Here is a 15,649-nt window from a genome sequence, read left to right as displayed (position 1 = left end):
CTGACCTAACTGAACTAACTTTCGTAGTCTTCTTTTTACGATTGTTAAAGTCACGCACGAGTCTAGCAAAATTGATGTTCGCTCTTTTTGAGATAAAAACATAGTTATACGTGTTACATCACTTTAATTACGGCTAAACCTCTTGGGAAAAAAACTAATCAACTTTAGTTTTATAAATTTTTCAATTTCATTACTCAGTTGGATAATTAATGTACGACTTCTAGAAAAATAATGAAAAATAAATAAATAATAAAAAATAACTTTGAACAAAATGACAAATGACAAAAACTTACTCCTATGATTGTAGCTATCTTAGGAATATAATTACTTATATTAATCTTAAATCGCTGAGCAAATTACAAATGCAATAATGTTTGTAGTATCGTCACTTTTGTCTGCTCTGTAATTTATCGAGTCGATTAAAGGTACAACTTTAGAATAGCTCAATTATGTAGCATACTTCTTGTAAAATGTTATAGGTCGACAGCTGTAGTTTGAATAACATTGTAGCGAACACCAAGTAGATTTCGCATGAAACTTAGTCGGCTCGAAACAAAGTAGACAAATAATAATCTTATCGACCGGAATTACTGTTTTATCAAGTAATCGATCTTTCACAGATTCCATAAGCGAAGAAACATGTACAAAAAATTATACAATTTATAAAACAGTATCAATCGTAATTTCCGTATTACGATAATCCCAACAATACTATTTGTTGACTAGAATTTTATAATCAATCTTCTGATATAGAAAATTGGACGTATTTTTGCGTTTCGAGTAGAACTTCACTAACAAATCTGTTACTTAATTTCGTATTAGAATAAGGAGATTAAAACTCTACAAAGTTCGTCGAAAAATCTCTTTAAAGATCGCTTTTAAAATTATCTCCGTGTTAATTTTCTGAAGGATTCGATATAACTCTGTGAAGCATCGATTCGTAACGTTCACATGCTTGCTGTTGTAGAACCAACGTTCTACAAAGGAAGAAACATTTCAAAGACGACGCATTCGAGTCGCAATTTTACGCACAGCTGACTTCGCTAACCCTTTGCTGTCAGTTGGTTCCTGCCTAAAGCAACAGGTGGTCGTCGATGCCACGTGTCGATCCTGGAAACAACCTACAATTTTGTATTTTGCAACCGCAGAATCTAATCAAACCAGCTACAACAATTTGAATAACGTAACATAATACCATCGACGTTAATTTTGCAAATTATTCGGGTAAAAATAGGCAAAGATTCAACTATAAATTTCGGCAAATATATCGAACGTAGAGAAAGATTTTGTACCGCTATAAATTAGATTTAGCTGCATTTTTTAGAAGGCTGGAATAATTTCAGTTGTTCGATACTAAAGATAGAAAGTGTCCTCTTTCACGAACAAAATCTGATAATTAAAACTAATATAAATAATATCTATAAATAAGATCTGATAGGTCCATTTGTTAGGAGGTTACGATAATTTCAATTGCTCGATACTAAAGATATCAAAGTGTCCTCTTCCACGAACAAAATCCGATATCTAAAAGGTACAGATCTGATAATTGAAAGTAAAGTCTAATAGATGCAAAGTAAAGATTCAGAAGATCGGAGCAACGATACGTATAAAGAAGATTCAAAGACTTCGAATGAAAATTGCTATTTTATAAAAATAAGAAGATTTAATAATTCCAATCAATGTTTATTATTTTAATATTTAATCAAAGAGACGTCGCGCGTGAATGAATTACAAAGTAGCCTCCACCAATCCTTTAGTAGCTCGTATATTGTTCGACAGGGATTTTACAGGTGTACATTAATGGGAACAACATCTATGTGTGACTCATCGTAAATACAGCCAGAGTTTTGTGTCCATCACGCTACAAATCGTTTAATACGTGTTCCATACAATTTGAACCATCTATTTTAATAATCGGTAGACTTCGTTCCTATACATACGATGGACAAAAATATCCTATCGTACAAAATAGTAGCAGTAGTATCACCACCAGTTTCGTTCCCACGGATTCTCCTTTTATATACGGTACCCTCTCATTGACCTTCGATATTTCCAGCTTATCGTTCTATTTCGTAACAAACCTTATAAAAATACGATCTTCTAACTCTTTATTTGGCCACACCGTTCCATTCTTTTCTCCATTCGTTTCTCTTTCTAATAAAAATATACAACCTTCATTTCTTCATTTCTGAATTTTAGATATATTTCGTAAGAAGTACGATACTCAAAGAGCTATAATAAATCGTAATTTTGTACCCCGTTTTGCTTCACCATTTCTTTTTTTTTTTTTTTTTACTTTCAATTAGGAACCACGTACGATAATGAATATATGAAATCAAATAGTCTCTCCAAAATCAACCCAGAAGTCTCATTTTTTCTTTGCCTCTTCATTTTAACGAAGAAATTAAGAACTACCATAAATGAATTATACAACGACGACTCAATGATAGCAAAATAACAATGTATCTAGATAACGAATATTGATGTATTTCTGAAAAAATATATAAAATATTGAAAGTAAAAAACCCATTATGATATCTAGTAAATGAAACGAATTTCCATTTTTATTCAATTTCTTCAGTGATTTTCTTCAAAAAAATATGTGTCTATAAAAATGTGCATCCACATTGTTCCAGCGATAAGCATACAAAATGATACCTAAATATATAAATAAGACGTTTGATAAAGGTTTAATTAAATTACTGTCTCAGCCTGATGTCAAGAAACTACTAAATATCAATAAAATAAACAAGAACTCTTTTTAACTGAACATTGAGAAATCACATTTTATTTTTAAAATAGTACCAAACATAAAACAAACAATAAACTTTGTTAAGCGATTTGTCCGATAGTTAACCAAATTATCCTCGATCGTTTCAATCAGTCGCCAAATAAAGAGCTAAAACGCTTTCACCTTATAGAGCAAAGAATCGAAACGATTACAGTGGTCGTCGCCTCGTTAGTTGCGCGTGTGCCTCGACCGTACATCATGGAAATTTGGTTCAACATCCTCTCGTTCACGTCGAAATAAGCTTCTAAACCGAAACTCAGTGGCGTTCATGGAAAAATTCGATGCTTTCTCTCGATTTTGCATGGTCGTTTTCGTCAATAAATATATACCGTACACAGAGATCGGTCGAAAGAGGAAAACAAGTGAAAAATCGCGGAAGGATTGGCGCGTTTCACGCGCCTCTTATTATCTACAAAAAGCCATATTAGATGAGCCATTCGATGACGGAAGACTTTTCTTACTTTTCTACTCCAACTTCCTTTCTTTTGCTCTTCTAATTTTCTCCTTTCCTTTTCGCTCTTTTTCTCTTTTAATTTGGTTGTTCGCTTATTATTTCTCTATCGTTTCTTTTGCACTGGTTTTATCCCATTTTTAACTCTTAAAGGCTACCATGAGCGAATTTTCATTTTGTGTACAAATTTTGTTTCTTCGTAATATGTTAATCGTACGTTATATTCAACATTACTCAGAGTTTCGTCTTATATTAATAATTGCAAACGATAAATTTTCTACTTTTTTATTGTATACAATAAAGATAACGCTGAGACTGTTGCAATAAGGAGGCAGCTCCATTTTCCAGTAATTTGAGTAAACCAACAGAAACTAATTTTTTGAAACGCGCTATAAATTCACAGTCGACTAGTATTTCTGGTTATAAAATTTTATATTTCTGAATATGAGAGACACACGAGTATGAAACCTATAGTTTACCCTCTCTTTCGACAAATACAATTTAAATTATTGCTGTGATCCCGTCAATTGCATTTGCTTGACTTTGTCATTTATGAAAATAACCGAAAATGTGCCGAGCCAGAGGTGAAATTTCATTCACGATAGTGTTAACATGATTTTCTTGAACAACAGCTTCTTCTAAGGGTTAGTTTTCGTTTTATCCTCGGTTATATTCGCTGCGAGGAACTGAACAACGGATCAGAGGACTAAATAAAGGATTAAAGACGTTTCGACGCGTGTTCGGATTAAAAAATGAAGACGAAAAGAAATAAACGAGGAAAGAGCTTTGATTTCCATCCACGAAACCAAAAACGCACTCGGGACTGTTGTACTATGATCCATGATTTTTTTATTAAACAAATTAAATACAAAAGGTCGCATCTTCTTTTCTCTGTTTTCCTTGTTGCTCGTACTGCCGACTGCGACGCGCAGTCGCTCCATTCTGGAATTAATATAAATAATTAAAAACAATAGAAGAGAACGGAGAAGGGCAAGGGGCATTAAATAAAAGGTAAAAGAAGTCACCGAGGGCTAAAAGAAGGGCGGAGCTCATGGAAGAAGTTTAAAGGCTTTTTCTACATGTTCTGACACTCCTTCTCGCTCTCTCTCTCTCTCTCTCTCTCTCTCTCTTGCTCTCTCTCGCTCTCTCTCTCTCTCTTTCTTTCTCCATAAACATACTTGCATGCGCGCATCACACAAACTCTACGACAAGGTGGATCGTTTCGTTTAAAATTAAAGGAAGAAGGAGAACTCGAGCTTCGGCAATTCAAGACTAGTGAAAACTTAATAATCGCCTGTGGCTCATCGTATTACTCTCATTCGAACGATTTCGCACATTTCTTACAACTTTTACATTTATCTCGCTTTCATCTCAAACCATAGTTTAATTACTGATGAACTTCTATACTTACTTGTAGGAAAGCTAAAAAATTATTTCAAAATTATTGTGAACCACTTTTGCATTTAGATGGAATTGCTGTAGCTATAATATTCACATTAATGTAAATTTATATTACCTAATACCGTGTATTTACTGTACAGATATGTAACTTATATATTCAATGGTTGTAAAGAAAATTTAAACAAATATTATGATGCAATATTAAAATATGCACTTCCTTGTGAAGGTTGTTCTCGTTGTAGTCATAACAATCTAATTTCTAATTTAAACACAAGGTGATCGCATGTATTTCTACCAAGAAATAATGCATTTAGAGGTGTTTTGTTATATTCAGTACTTATAATATCCTGAAATAAGCACAGGATAACATATTTTTTAGATAACATTGATTTTAGTAAAAGAATAAATGAAAAATGTGACATTCTCCATGAACTACCTATATCAACTTGTAAATTACATGTAGCAACTTCTAGTATAGACAAGTTACAAGTTTAATAATCACCACCATCTTTAAAAGTGAAAATTGGTAATTAAACAAATATCATATGGAATAAAATTATATATATAATTACGATCATAGAAAATTACCTCTATTATGTAGGTCCAAAGGATGTCAATTACTTTTCTTTTGTCTCTGAAGGTTGGAAAAAAGAAAAAAGTAATAAATAATTATGTAATCAAGTAATGGAAACAAAAAGAATTGAATTAACTCCACGAAAGGTAAAATTTCATAATTTGAATATTCTAAATTTTAAACATTATTTAATTTCTATATGTTGATTCATTTATAGACCAATAAAAATTATACATTATACATTGACAATAGAGTATGAACTAAAGTCAGTTGAAATTAAGCTGCTTTCTCAGGCAGTAAAAGTATTTTGTTTTCAACTGAACAAAAAATATATATGATGGATATAAAATTTAAGATCTGTTCATTTGTTTTAAACCTTCATGTGTTACTATATTGAAAAAAAAGTAAATATTAGTAAAAAAAATTAACAAAATTTTTTATTATTGTAATATATTATAAATATAATTTGTGATTGCGTATAAAAGGTATGCCGTTATCACTCGAACATGACACTTGTGAGTATATAATCTATTTTCACCTACCTTATAACACTTGTATGTTATGTCATATTTATCTTACAGTATGATATTTATTGTTTCTAGTCCTATTAACTTTTTATAAGGTACTACATCGTAAACAACAAAAAGCGCGCTGATGTTTGTATCACATTCATAGGTTAATATTTTGAATGTAATTTTTTGTTATAAAACATGTCTAATAAAAAGTTTATATGAAATTTAACACAGATAAAATGCAATCTTTCTGACAATTAAAGAAATTCATGACTGTTTTTAAGATTTTGCAGAAGGTATTACATTATCATCACAACACATATTTGTTTCACAGTCTTTTCCAGTAACTTTGAAGAAATTTAATAAAGAGAGAGGAGAATTTCTCGGCATTTTAGATACTTTTTGTGGTTCTGTCGATCGTGATCTAGTATTTCTCCTAGCAAGCACTGTACAAGAAACAGGGCTAGCCGGCTTTTCTGATAATGTTTTTCTGACTTTTCCATATTTTTCTCTTCGTATTCTTGTTAACCAATCGACATTTTCTTTGTACTTTTCCGGAGATAACTGAAGTAAATGCGGCGCTGTGCCATCAATTACAAAATTTGGAAGATTCAACGTAGGTGAAAAATGAATTTCGTTATTCCTGTCTTCTCTACTAGATGAACTTGTACTGGGTTCATCAGATTCGTAGCCTCTGTTCAGTAACGAACTATTATCATTACATGGACTAAACAATCTTCGTGCACCGCGATTTTCTAAATGAATACGTTTTGCAACGCGAGCAGATGTGAGGTTTTCTTGTATAGGAGATAAAACTGACTTAAATTTTCCATCAGACCAGGATCCACTCATCATTTGAAAATAACTTCTTTTCATTGAAGTAGTAACATTACACTGATTTTGACTATCTTCTACTTGATTGTAAGCGTCTGATGAACTTGGTCCAGGTGTAGCATCTAATGAAAGAAAGAGAATAACATTGATAACAATATAGTAGTTATGATAGTTTAAATATTTTATGATTACATACTAGGTGTGGTATCAGATCCTGGTGTGTGTTCTTGAGATATAACCCAACGCCGCGTAATAGTTGGTGTAGTTTCAAGTTTTAGATTTTCCAATGGATTTTTATTAAAGATAGTTTCTGCACGACCACGTATTTCTATTTCTTCATTATCTAGTTTATGTTCATGGCCAACTCTCCAAATTCGATGGCACGAATCATCAGAACATGTTACTATCTGTTTAATTTTCAAAGGGGTATTAATGTTACATATAATAAATTTTGATATTAAAAATCAACAATGATATCGTTGTTAATACTTTTGTTTCTCGAACACTACACCAAGCAATGCAAGTAACTTCTTCTGTATGTCCTAAAAGTTGTACAATTGGGGCTCCTGGTTTGTTTGTGTGCCAAATATATGCAAGTTCATCACTGGAACCACTAGCAAGATAACGTCCATCAGGACTTAAACAACTTTTAACATAATAAGTACGATTTTGATGTCCATAAAATTCTGCAACTAGTATATGCAAAAGAAATAATAGTATTAGTATTATTTTAAAATTTCGTATCAATAATGTTTCTTATTATTATTCTTACTTGGTTTAGGATTATAAGATGATATATTATATGCATATATAATATTATCCATACAACTTGCATATAGTGTAATTGTTGCAGGACATATTAACAATGATGAAAATCCATTCCTTGTACTATGTCCAGTATAATTCATTGTATGTTTAGCTAAAGGATCTTTTTTGTGAACAGTATAGTTTTTACGCAAATCCCAGACTTTTATTAAACTATGTCAATAATATAATTATTATTTTATTTGTTCATATAATTAGTAATTCATATAAGTGTATATTTAATTTACTAAACTTACCCATCTCCAGCAGAACATGAAATTAAAGTGAAATCATCTTGAAATACCAAACCAGTAATACTTTGTGCTCTGGATGACTGAGTGATTACCCTACGCTGTCTTACATTACTTATATTTCCAACATTATGTGCATTAATAATACAGTTATCTGGTTTAGGTCGTTCATAATGATTAGCTCTAATATCCCATACCATAATAGAGCCATCTCTAGCTCCAGTTGCAAATACAGCTAAAACATTTTTTTTTAATTAATATTTTGTTTTGTGCAATATGTATGTCAAAGCATATTAAGTATTAAAGAAATACCTTGATCCTGATAACGAAACACTGCAGTCTTAACACTTCTAATATGAGCATGGAAACAATCAATTTGTCTTATTTCAGAACCAGATACATCCCAAAGTCTAGCAGTATGATCTCCAGATGCTGTAACTAGTTTTAATTCTCCTGGCATCCAAGCAACATCAAATATTGCATTACGATGTGCCTGAAAAATATCAATTAAATATATTTTTCTTATAGACTCTTAATAATATACTTTATAGTAACTTGATTTTATAGGTAAAAAATTAAAGACTCAATACAATTACCTGTGTTCCTTCCAATGGTTGATTTGACATACTTTTGATATCTGTATCTTGTAATGCAATTTTTCCATCTTCATTAGCTAAAGCAATTATTTGTTCGTATCCTTTTGTAGTACAAAATCGGCATGCAAAAACTGGTGGTTCTGGATTAAAATCCAGTGCATCTGTATTTGGTGTTATACCTTTATACACATCATCCTTATAACATTTCAAACGATACAAAGCAACATCATAATCGTGTATTGATGCTGAAAAAATGTTTGTTTCTTTAAAATTCACGTTTTATCTTAAAAAATGAATATCATGCACAATCATTACATTAAATACAACATTATGTTGGGTCACGTATAACCTATCATTTTATATTCACAATATATTTCAAAATCTTTTATTATATACGATCATGAAATGCAAATTACCAGATCCTTTTTCTCGTTCTACAATAGAATGCACTAAATTCATTCTGAAACTGCATGAAATTAATATTTATTACACAAAATAGTGTAAATACTCAAATTGTAAGCGGGAAAATCTGTCAGTTTTCCCGCACTTCTATATCAAGATACTCTAATAGGGACATTCAATTATGGTTGAACAATGGTAAGTTCACAAGTAAAATTTTTTGAGAACAAGACTGAAGAAAAAGATCAAAGTCTACGTCATGTACAACATTTACTGGTACCAGAGAGGAAATGGTAGTACGTAAGTAACTAGTAAAAAAGAATAGTAACATATGTAAAAAGAAACGAGATTTTTAAAAACTGTTAAATTTAAAGTAATTTTAAACATGCATTCTCTCGCAAAAAATAGTTTTTTAATGAAGAGAGGATTTCCTAAATATGGTAAGTTAAATTACTTTGTGCTAGGAATCACTGTAGAACATTAAAAATAATGCAAGTACGTGGTTCGCAACTAATGATTCTTAATTATTTAGGTACAAAGTACAAAATCGGAAACTTTAAAATAAAAATGATTTAATAACTTTTTATGAGCGTTGATGCTATCTATACAATGTAATGATTTTCTTCTAATATATAGTCAGTCAATAAATTTATTTAAGATTCCTAATTTTATAACACATTTATTAATATTTACAGCATAATAAAATAGATATAATTATTTCCAAGTACAAAATATACTTATTAAATATGTTATGAATGTGTAATTTATTTATACTTTAGGTTCTGCAGTAAATTATTTAAAAACAAATAAGTTTTATGCAACTAAAAGCAATCATGCTGCTAAAAACATTGTATATATTGATGGTGTAAGAACACCATTTTTGCAATCTGGAACAAGTTATAAAAACTTGATGGCATATGATCTTGCCAGACAATCATTAGTGTAAGTTAATCTAAACACTAATTTTTATGCTAATTCAATTATAATAATGTATCATATTTTATTACAAGGGCCTTGCAAAACAAAATCAAATTTCCTAAAGAAATTGTTGAATACATTATTTATGGTACAGTAATGCAAGAAATAAGAACTTCAAATATTGCTAGAGAAGCAACTTTAGCAGCAGGATACAGTGATCGTACTCCTGCACACACTGTAACAATGGCATGCATCAGTAGTAATCAAGCTCTTACAACTGGTATGGGTTTGATTGCATGTGGTGTGTATGAAGTGATCGTTGCAGGTGGAGTGGAATTAATGTCAGATATACCAATTAAACATAATAGACGTATGAGATCATTGATGTTACAAGCTAATAAGGCAAAATCAATTGGACAAAAGTTACAACTTCTTACTAGTATTAGACCATCATATTTTGTACCAGATGTATATTACCTTTTATAACAAAATTATACTTTAATTATATCTATTTATATATTATATTTAATTGTACTTATATAATCGTAGTTACCTACAGTTGCTGAATTTTCTAGTAATGAAAGTATGGGACAAAGTGGTGATAGATTAGCAGCTGCATTTGGAATTTCAAGGAAAGAACAGGATGAATATGCTTTGCGTTCACATACTTTAGCTGCTAAAGCACAACAACAAGGACACTTCACAGATATAGTTCCCTATAAAGGTAATATCAAAATAAACGAAATAAATAAAATATGTTAATTGATCTGGGTACCTTTTCTAGTTCCAAATGTAAGTGAGATAGTAAATAAAGACAATGGTATTCGTGTCTCAACACTTGAACAATTAGAAAAATTAAAACCAGTATTTGTTAAACCATATGGAGGAGTTACTGCTGCTAATGCATCTTATTTAACTGATGGAGCATCAGCAGCTTTGATAATGACAGAAGAAAAAGCTCTTCAACTTGGTCTTACTCCAAAAGCATATTTAAGAAATTTCACTTATGTTTCCCAGGATCCTGTTGATCAATTGCTCTTAGGGCCAAGCTATGTTATACCACAAGTAATACTTTATTGTTGTTAAATGTGTATGTTTAGAATTTTAACACATAATGTTTCAAATAAATTGTAGATACTCCAAAAAGCAAAATTAAATGTTAAAGACATTGGAGTGTGGGAAATACATGAAGCTTTTGCAGGACAAATTTTAGCTAATTTAAAAGCATTAGATTCTGATTGGTTTGCACAAAATTATTTAGGAAGGTCTTCAAAAGTAGGAGTACCAGATCTTAATAAATGGAACGCATGGGGTGGATCTTTATCAATTGGTCATCCATTTGCAGCAACTGGAATTCGGTTAGCTACACATACCGCGAACCGACTTATCAAAGAAGATCAACAATTTGGATTAATTGCAGCTTGTGCAGCTGGAGGACAGGTAAAAGACGTATAAAAAATAATTCACAATTATTATTATCTTATATTTATATTAAATAGATTTATTTTAATAACTATATAAATTATAGGGTGTTGGTATGATTATGGAAAGGTACCCTGGTGCTAAGGTTTGAGATGCAAAAAAGGGAAAACGAATGAATATAAATATTCTAAAAGAAATGTGGATATTACTTTAAAGAAACAAGATTGTGTACAATTATAGTGCATGATAAAATATATATATATTCTTTATAAGATAAATATATCTAAAAAAAATTTTGTATGTGATTTTTATGAAAAAAATTGTATATTATTTGACATTTTTTGTGTACAATTTTTTATTAATATATTTAATTTAATGCAACATGAAAAAGAGAAGGAAGTGATTGTTCTGTTAGATATTGTCTAACTGCGTGATCTAAAATAGTTTTTATATCTTGACATCCATATAATACACGAGCTTTTAAAGACTCAAATTGAGACAAATGCAACCTTTGGCCTGCTCCTTGCGCTACTACTATCAAACCATCTTTTGATGTACTATCACTATTTGGTAATGCAACAACAGACAAAGTAACACCAGGAGCACATTCTTCTAGATAATTTGCATCTAGTACTCCTCTCCCTAATGTATTATCTTCATCTTCCGAAGATGGATTATTAATTAATGTTACAGTGCAACCTATAGCATAATTCTACAAAAAGAAAACAATAATAAATTTAATGGTAAAGGTTCTTTTTCCAATGAAAATTACAGGACATTTGTTTCATTTTATATATTACCTTGATAGGAATTCCAGCATCAATTAAAGCAAGTGTAGCTGCATTTACAGATGTACAATATTCACTTCCATCAACTTGTAATGCTTCTACATAAATATCTATCTGTGAGCGTGGATATATTTCTAAATGTATTATGGCTTCCATTGCATGTTTTAATTGAAGAGATCTTTCTTGCGACTTTCTATCTCCTCTTGGTTTGCGTTTACGTTCTCCAGAAGATAAACTAAATACCGCCATGCTATATTGACAATTCACTATGCCTTTAGTTGTATTCCTTCCTGTAGAACCTCTTGGCTAAATAAACATAACATTAATCCTATATGGTTCAATGTATTAATATAAAAATTATAACGTACGATAAGTTGTTAACCTGATGAGGCCCATATACTGTAACCAAAATTTTAGTGTTACCCTGTTCGATATAAGCACTTCCATCGGCTTGACCAAAAACACCCATTTTTACACGAATCTGCCTTAATTCTAATGCTCGCCTACCATCTGGACGTAGCCCACTTTGATCTTCAATATTTTCTGCTTCGATCATTTTTCTTAGGAATTTTAAAACTAATGTAACCTATAAGCCTATACAGTAAGACTAGATCGTGGATTTGGACCGGTCTTAATTGAGTCCCTTGAGCGATTTGACCCAATCGATCTCAACCTTAGCTGAAAGTACAAACTATTGAAAATTTCCTTATAAACTTATAAGAAAGTTGCAAGAAATTGCATCGATATATCTTTTCTCATAAATTAATTTACTTCAAATGTTTAAATCTAATTTAACTATTTCATTTATTTGAATTTGAAATATCAATATTTTCATAGGTTTTATTTAGCCAGTAATGTTCATATACATATAGTGTTTTATAAACATTTAATAACGTTTCGTTATAAAACATTAAATAAAATATGAAGACAGTGAAATGCACATAAAATAAGATATTTTTAACAAATAACAACTACATAATTATGTGTATCATTTTATTTCATCTTCATTTTTAAAAAACAATTAATACATTTCAATTTGTTTTTTTGCCAGTTTTTGTACTAGTTCTGTCCTAAAACTCCTAATTTTTCTAATAAATCATGTTTATCCTTAAAATAATTTTTATACCACATTATATGATCATACTTTTCTTCAATTGTCATATATGGGTTCTTTGAAAGTCCAACACATACCAATTCCATAAAATGTCGTATTGGACCCTTAGGAGGACACCATGGTGTCAACTCACGTTCTAAGAATACATGCTTTGAGAAATGCACATTTTGCTCCTTTTCCATCCCTATATCATATAAAAAATCATATTTATAAGTTATATATAAAATAACACAGTCTAATTTTTCTACTCATACCTTGTTCATTATCTATAGGAAATTTCCATAGTTTTCCTTCTTTAGACCATTGAATCATTTCTTGAAATGCATTTGTAGGGTATTTAGATACTAAAAATTGCAATTGCTCCCTTTCCCAAGTGTCCCACATTTTAAATTTAGGAACATCGGTATTTTCCGAAAAATCGTCGAAGATTCTTTCATAATCTGTATTATCGCTATAAAAAAATTATAAATGGATTAAACCATAAATTTTTAGATTTATTTAATAAAATATGCAACCTCTCATTATCATCAATGATGCTGGATCCCTTTTGCTGGTCCATTAATTTTGAAATTATAGATGATTTTCTCTGAGTTACATTTTTTAGCATCCTAATTATTGATGGTTCCTTTTGTGTTTCATGTTTCCTTTCAAGCTTATCACTAACATCCCTTACTTCCTTTTGTTGACTTTTTAGCTCATGAATTATAGATGGTTCCATTCGTCTTTCATATTTCATTTCAAACTTATCATCAATATCCTTTCTCCTACTTGACTGGCTTTTAAGCATTTCAATTATTGATGGTTCCTTTTGTGTTTCATGTTTCCTTTCAAGCTTATCACTAACATCCCTTACTTCCTTTTGTTGACTTTTTAGCTCATGAATTATAGATGGTTCCATTCGTCTTTCATATTTCATTTCAAACTTATCATCNAATATCCTTTCTCTTACTTGACTGGCTTTTAAGCATTTCAATTATTGATGGTTCCTTTTGTGTTTCATGTTTCCTTTCAAGCTTATCACTAACATCCCTTACTTCCTCTTGCTGATTTTTTAGCTCATGAATTATAGATGGTTCCATTCGTCTTTCATATTTCATTTCAAACTTATCATCAATATCCTTTCTCTTACTTAACTGGCTTTTAAGCATTTCAATTATTGATGGTTCCTTTTGTGTTTCATATTTCCTTTCAAGCTTATCACTAACATCCTTTACTTCCTTTTGCTGACTTTTTAGCTCATGAATTATAGATGGTTCCATTCGTTTTTCATATTTCATTTTAAACTTATCATCAATATCCTTTCTCTTACTTAACTGGCTTTTAAGCATTTCAATTATTGATGGTTCCTTTTGTGTTTCATGTTTTCTTTCAAACTTATCACTAACATCCCTTACTTCCTCTTGCTGACTTTCTAGCTTAGGAATGATAGATGATTTTTGTGGTACTTCAGATTCATTATTAATAGTCCCTGTCTTATTTTTAGCTTTATCTTCATTACTGCAAATAACATCAATATTATATATTTATATAATTTATTAGAATAATTTATTAGAATAAAAATATAATTTAAGCAAGAAGTTATACTTAAACCTTTTACTTAATGTACTATCTACAGTCTGAATTTTATTGATAGTATCTAACAAAACTGAAAGAATTTTTCCTTTATCTTGGTCTGATGTTGTAGTTAAAATTTGGGCTGCTTTGGTTAACTCATACTCTATGATAAGAAATTTCTTGTCTTATTATGCATCTATCTTAAAATAAATTACAATTTCTTACCTATTTGTCTTCTTTTTCGTGCTGCTTTTGCACTTTGTAAGTAGTCTATACCTTTTAATTTCTTCAGAGAAAAGGAACATGAAATAAAAATTATAAACATAGACACACATATTAAAAGAAATAAGTTTTATATTAAAAGTAACGAAATATTTACATCTCCAATTTTATTAGAAATTTCAGCATCAGAATCCGAATCAGAATCAGAAGAAGAAGAATCAGATGATGATGATGATGATTTAGTTCTTATTACATTAAACGTAATATTTAACCTTTGAAATGGCAATATAATTTGAGTTTTAGTAGTCCTAAAAGTTAATAATTATGGAATTATGTAATATTATTTATTTGGATTATCATGTAGTTCATATAGAACTGATAGTTAGGTTAATAAGATTATTAAAATTACATAAATGAATACTTACTTCGAAAGAAGAAACGTAGCTAACATTTCGTTACGTTATTATATACATATATTGCTTACGTATATATATTATTTTATTCTATTTTGCTATTAAATCTATAGTACAAATTAGTCAAATTCTAAATCACCATGTTATGGGTAGATCCTAAATAAAGTCATTCCTGATTTTGCGAATAATATGTTTGTTAACAGTAAACTTAACATACATATTTTCTAATAAAATATAACTTTTTGATAAATTGTTTCTAAAATTTCTTTCTAAAAAAATTTCAAAATCACTCACTTAATATGAGCGTATAAATACATATGTACATGGTTACATATACGTACGCACAGTTTATAGAAACATGTTTACTGCTTTTAAGTCTAATTTTCAACTTTTCGAACTCAGAAATCTTGTTTAATAAGTTAACACATATCTTACATGTATTTTTGTACATTTTTGTAGATATTCCGTTTGAAAATATGTAATGTTTTCAAATTGAGTTTGACTTACCTTAAATAAAAGAAAAATGTGTATATTTTTTACATATTGAAATTATGTTTTATATTTCTTGATATAAAATGTATTTAATTTTTATGAAAAAAATGGTT

The 15,649-nt window shown here is 30.0% G+C and overlaps 5 protein-coding genes across 7 annotated transcripts; 1 reads left to right on the top strand and 4 right to left on the bottom strand.

Annotated features, from left to right (window-relative positions):
• Positions 1–2,195: 2,195 nt before the first annotated feature.
• LOC122567257 lies at positions 2,196–3,572 on the bottom strand. Its single transcript, XM_043725640.1, is given in 5 exon segments — positions 2,196–2,232; positions 2,318–2,411; positions 2,527–2,590; positions 2,592–2,658; positions 2,915–3,572. Coding segments are annotated over 5 exon segments (357 nt in total). The 5' UTR covers positions 3,010–3,572.
• Positions 3,573–5,639: 2,067 nt separating this feature from the next.
• Positions 5,640–8,818, bottom strand: LOC122567254 (protein lethal(2)denticleless). Its single transcript, XM_043725635.1, has 8 exons — positions 8,631–8,818; positions 8,215–8,459; positions 7,931–8,111; positions 7,625–7,853; positions 7,336–7,541; positions 7,053–7,255; positions 6,760–6,970; positions 5,640–6,685 (listed from the first exon to the last, which is right to left on the bottom strand). The coding sequence occupies exons 1-8, from the start codon at positions 8,671–8,673 to the stop codon at positions 6,009–6,011; spliced, it is 1,995 nt and encodes a 664-aa protein (XP_043581570.1). The 5' UTR covers positions 8,674–8,818; the 3' UTR covers positions 5,640–6,008.
• A 66-nt stretch (positions 8,819–8,884) lies between these two features.
• Positions 8,885–11,290, top strand: LOC122567255 (trifunctional enzyme subunit beta, mitochondrial). Of its 2 annotated transcripts, XM_043725637.1 has the most exons (8): positions 8,913–9,053; positions 9,146–9,224; positions 9,393–9,555; positions 9,624–9,999; positions 10,081–10,255; positions 10,316–10,596; positions 10,666–10,971; positions 11,060–11,290. In XM_043725637.1, the coding sequence occupies exons 2-8, from the start codon at positions 9,209–9,211 to the stop codon at positions 11,102–11,104; spliced, it is 1,362 nt and encodes a 453-aa protein (XP_043581572.1). In that variant the 5' UTR covers positions 8,913–9,053; positions 9,146–9,208; the 3' UTR covers positions 11,105–11,290. The 2 variants fall into 2 exon arrangements, with proteins under 2 accessions (XP_043581571.1, XP_043581572.1); XM_043725636.1 differs by lacking the exon at positions 9,146–9,224 and having other exon boundaries at positions 8,885–9,053.
• LOC122567256 (exosome complex component RRP41) lies at positions 11,291–12,430 on the bottom strand. 2 transcript variants are annotated; one of them, XM_043725638.1, is made up of 3 exons: positions 12,124–12,430; positions 11,754–12,047; positions 11,291–11,665 (listed from the first exon to the last, which is right to left on the bottom strand). In XM_043725638.1, exons 1-3 carry the CDS (start codon positions 12,295–12,297, stop codon positions 11,321–11,323), a joined length of 813 nt encoding a protein of 270 aa, XP_043581573.1. In that variant the 5' UTR covers positions 12,298–12,430; the 3' UTR covers positions 11,291–11,320. The 2 variants fall into 2 exon arrangements, with proteins under 2 accessions (XP_043581573.1, XP_043581574.1); XM_043725639.1 differs by having other exon boundaries at positions 12,165–12,324.
• A 290-nt stretch (positions 12,431–12,720) lies between these two features.
• Positions 12,721–15,380, bottom strand: LOC122567258 (28S ribosomal protein S31, mitochondrial). Its single transcript, XM_043725641.1, has 8 exons — positions 15,057–15,380; positions 14,789–14,939; positions 14,635–14,695; positions 14,446–14,572; positions 13,960–14,352; positions 13,371–13,793; positions 13,110–13,306; positions 12,721–13,039 (listed from the first exon to the last, which is right to left on the bottom strand). The coding sequence occupies exons 1-8, from the start codon at positions 15,080–15,082 to the stop codon at positions 12,801–12,803; spliced, it is 1,617 nt and encodes a 538-aa protein (XP_043581576.1). The 5' UTR covers positions 15,083–15,380; the 3' UTR covers positions 12,721–12,800.
• Positions 15,381–15,649: the final 269 nt, after the last annotated feature.

The sequence above is a fragment of the Bombus pyrosoma genome, linkage group LG4, assembly GCF_014825855.1.
Source record: "Bombus pyrosoma isolate SC7728 linkage group LG4, ASM1482585v1, whole genome shotgun sequence".
Classification (NCBI taxonomy): domain Eukaryota; kingdom Metazoa; phylum Arthropoda; class Insecta; order Hymenoptera; family Apidae; genus Bombus; species Bombus pyrosoma.
Note: the sequence above shows the minus strand (reverse complement) of the source record. Positions and strands in the feature narration are given on the sequence as shown.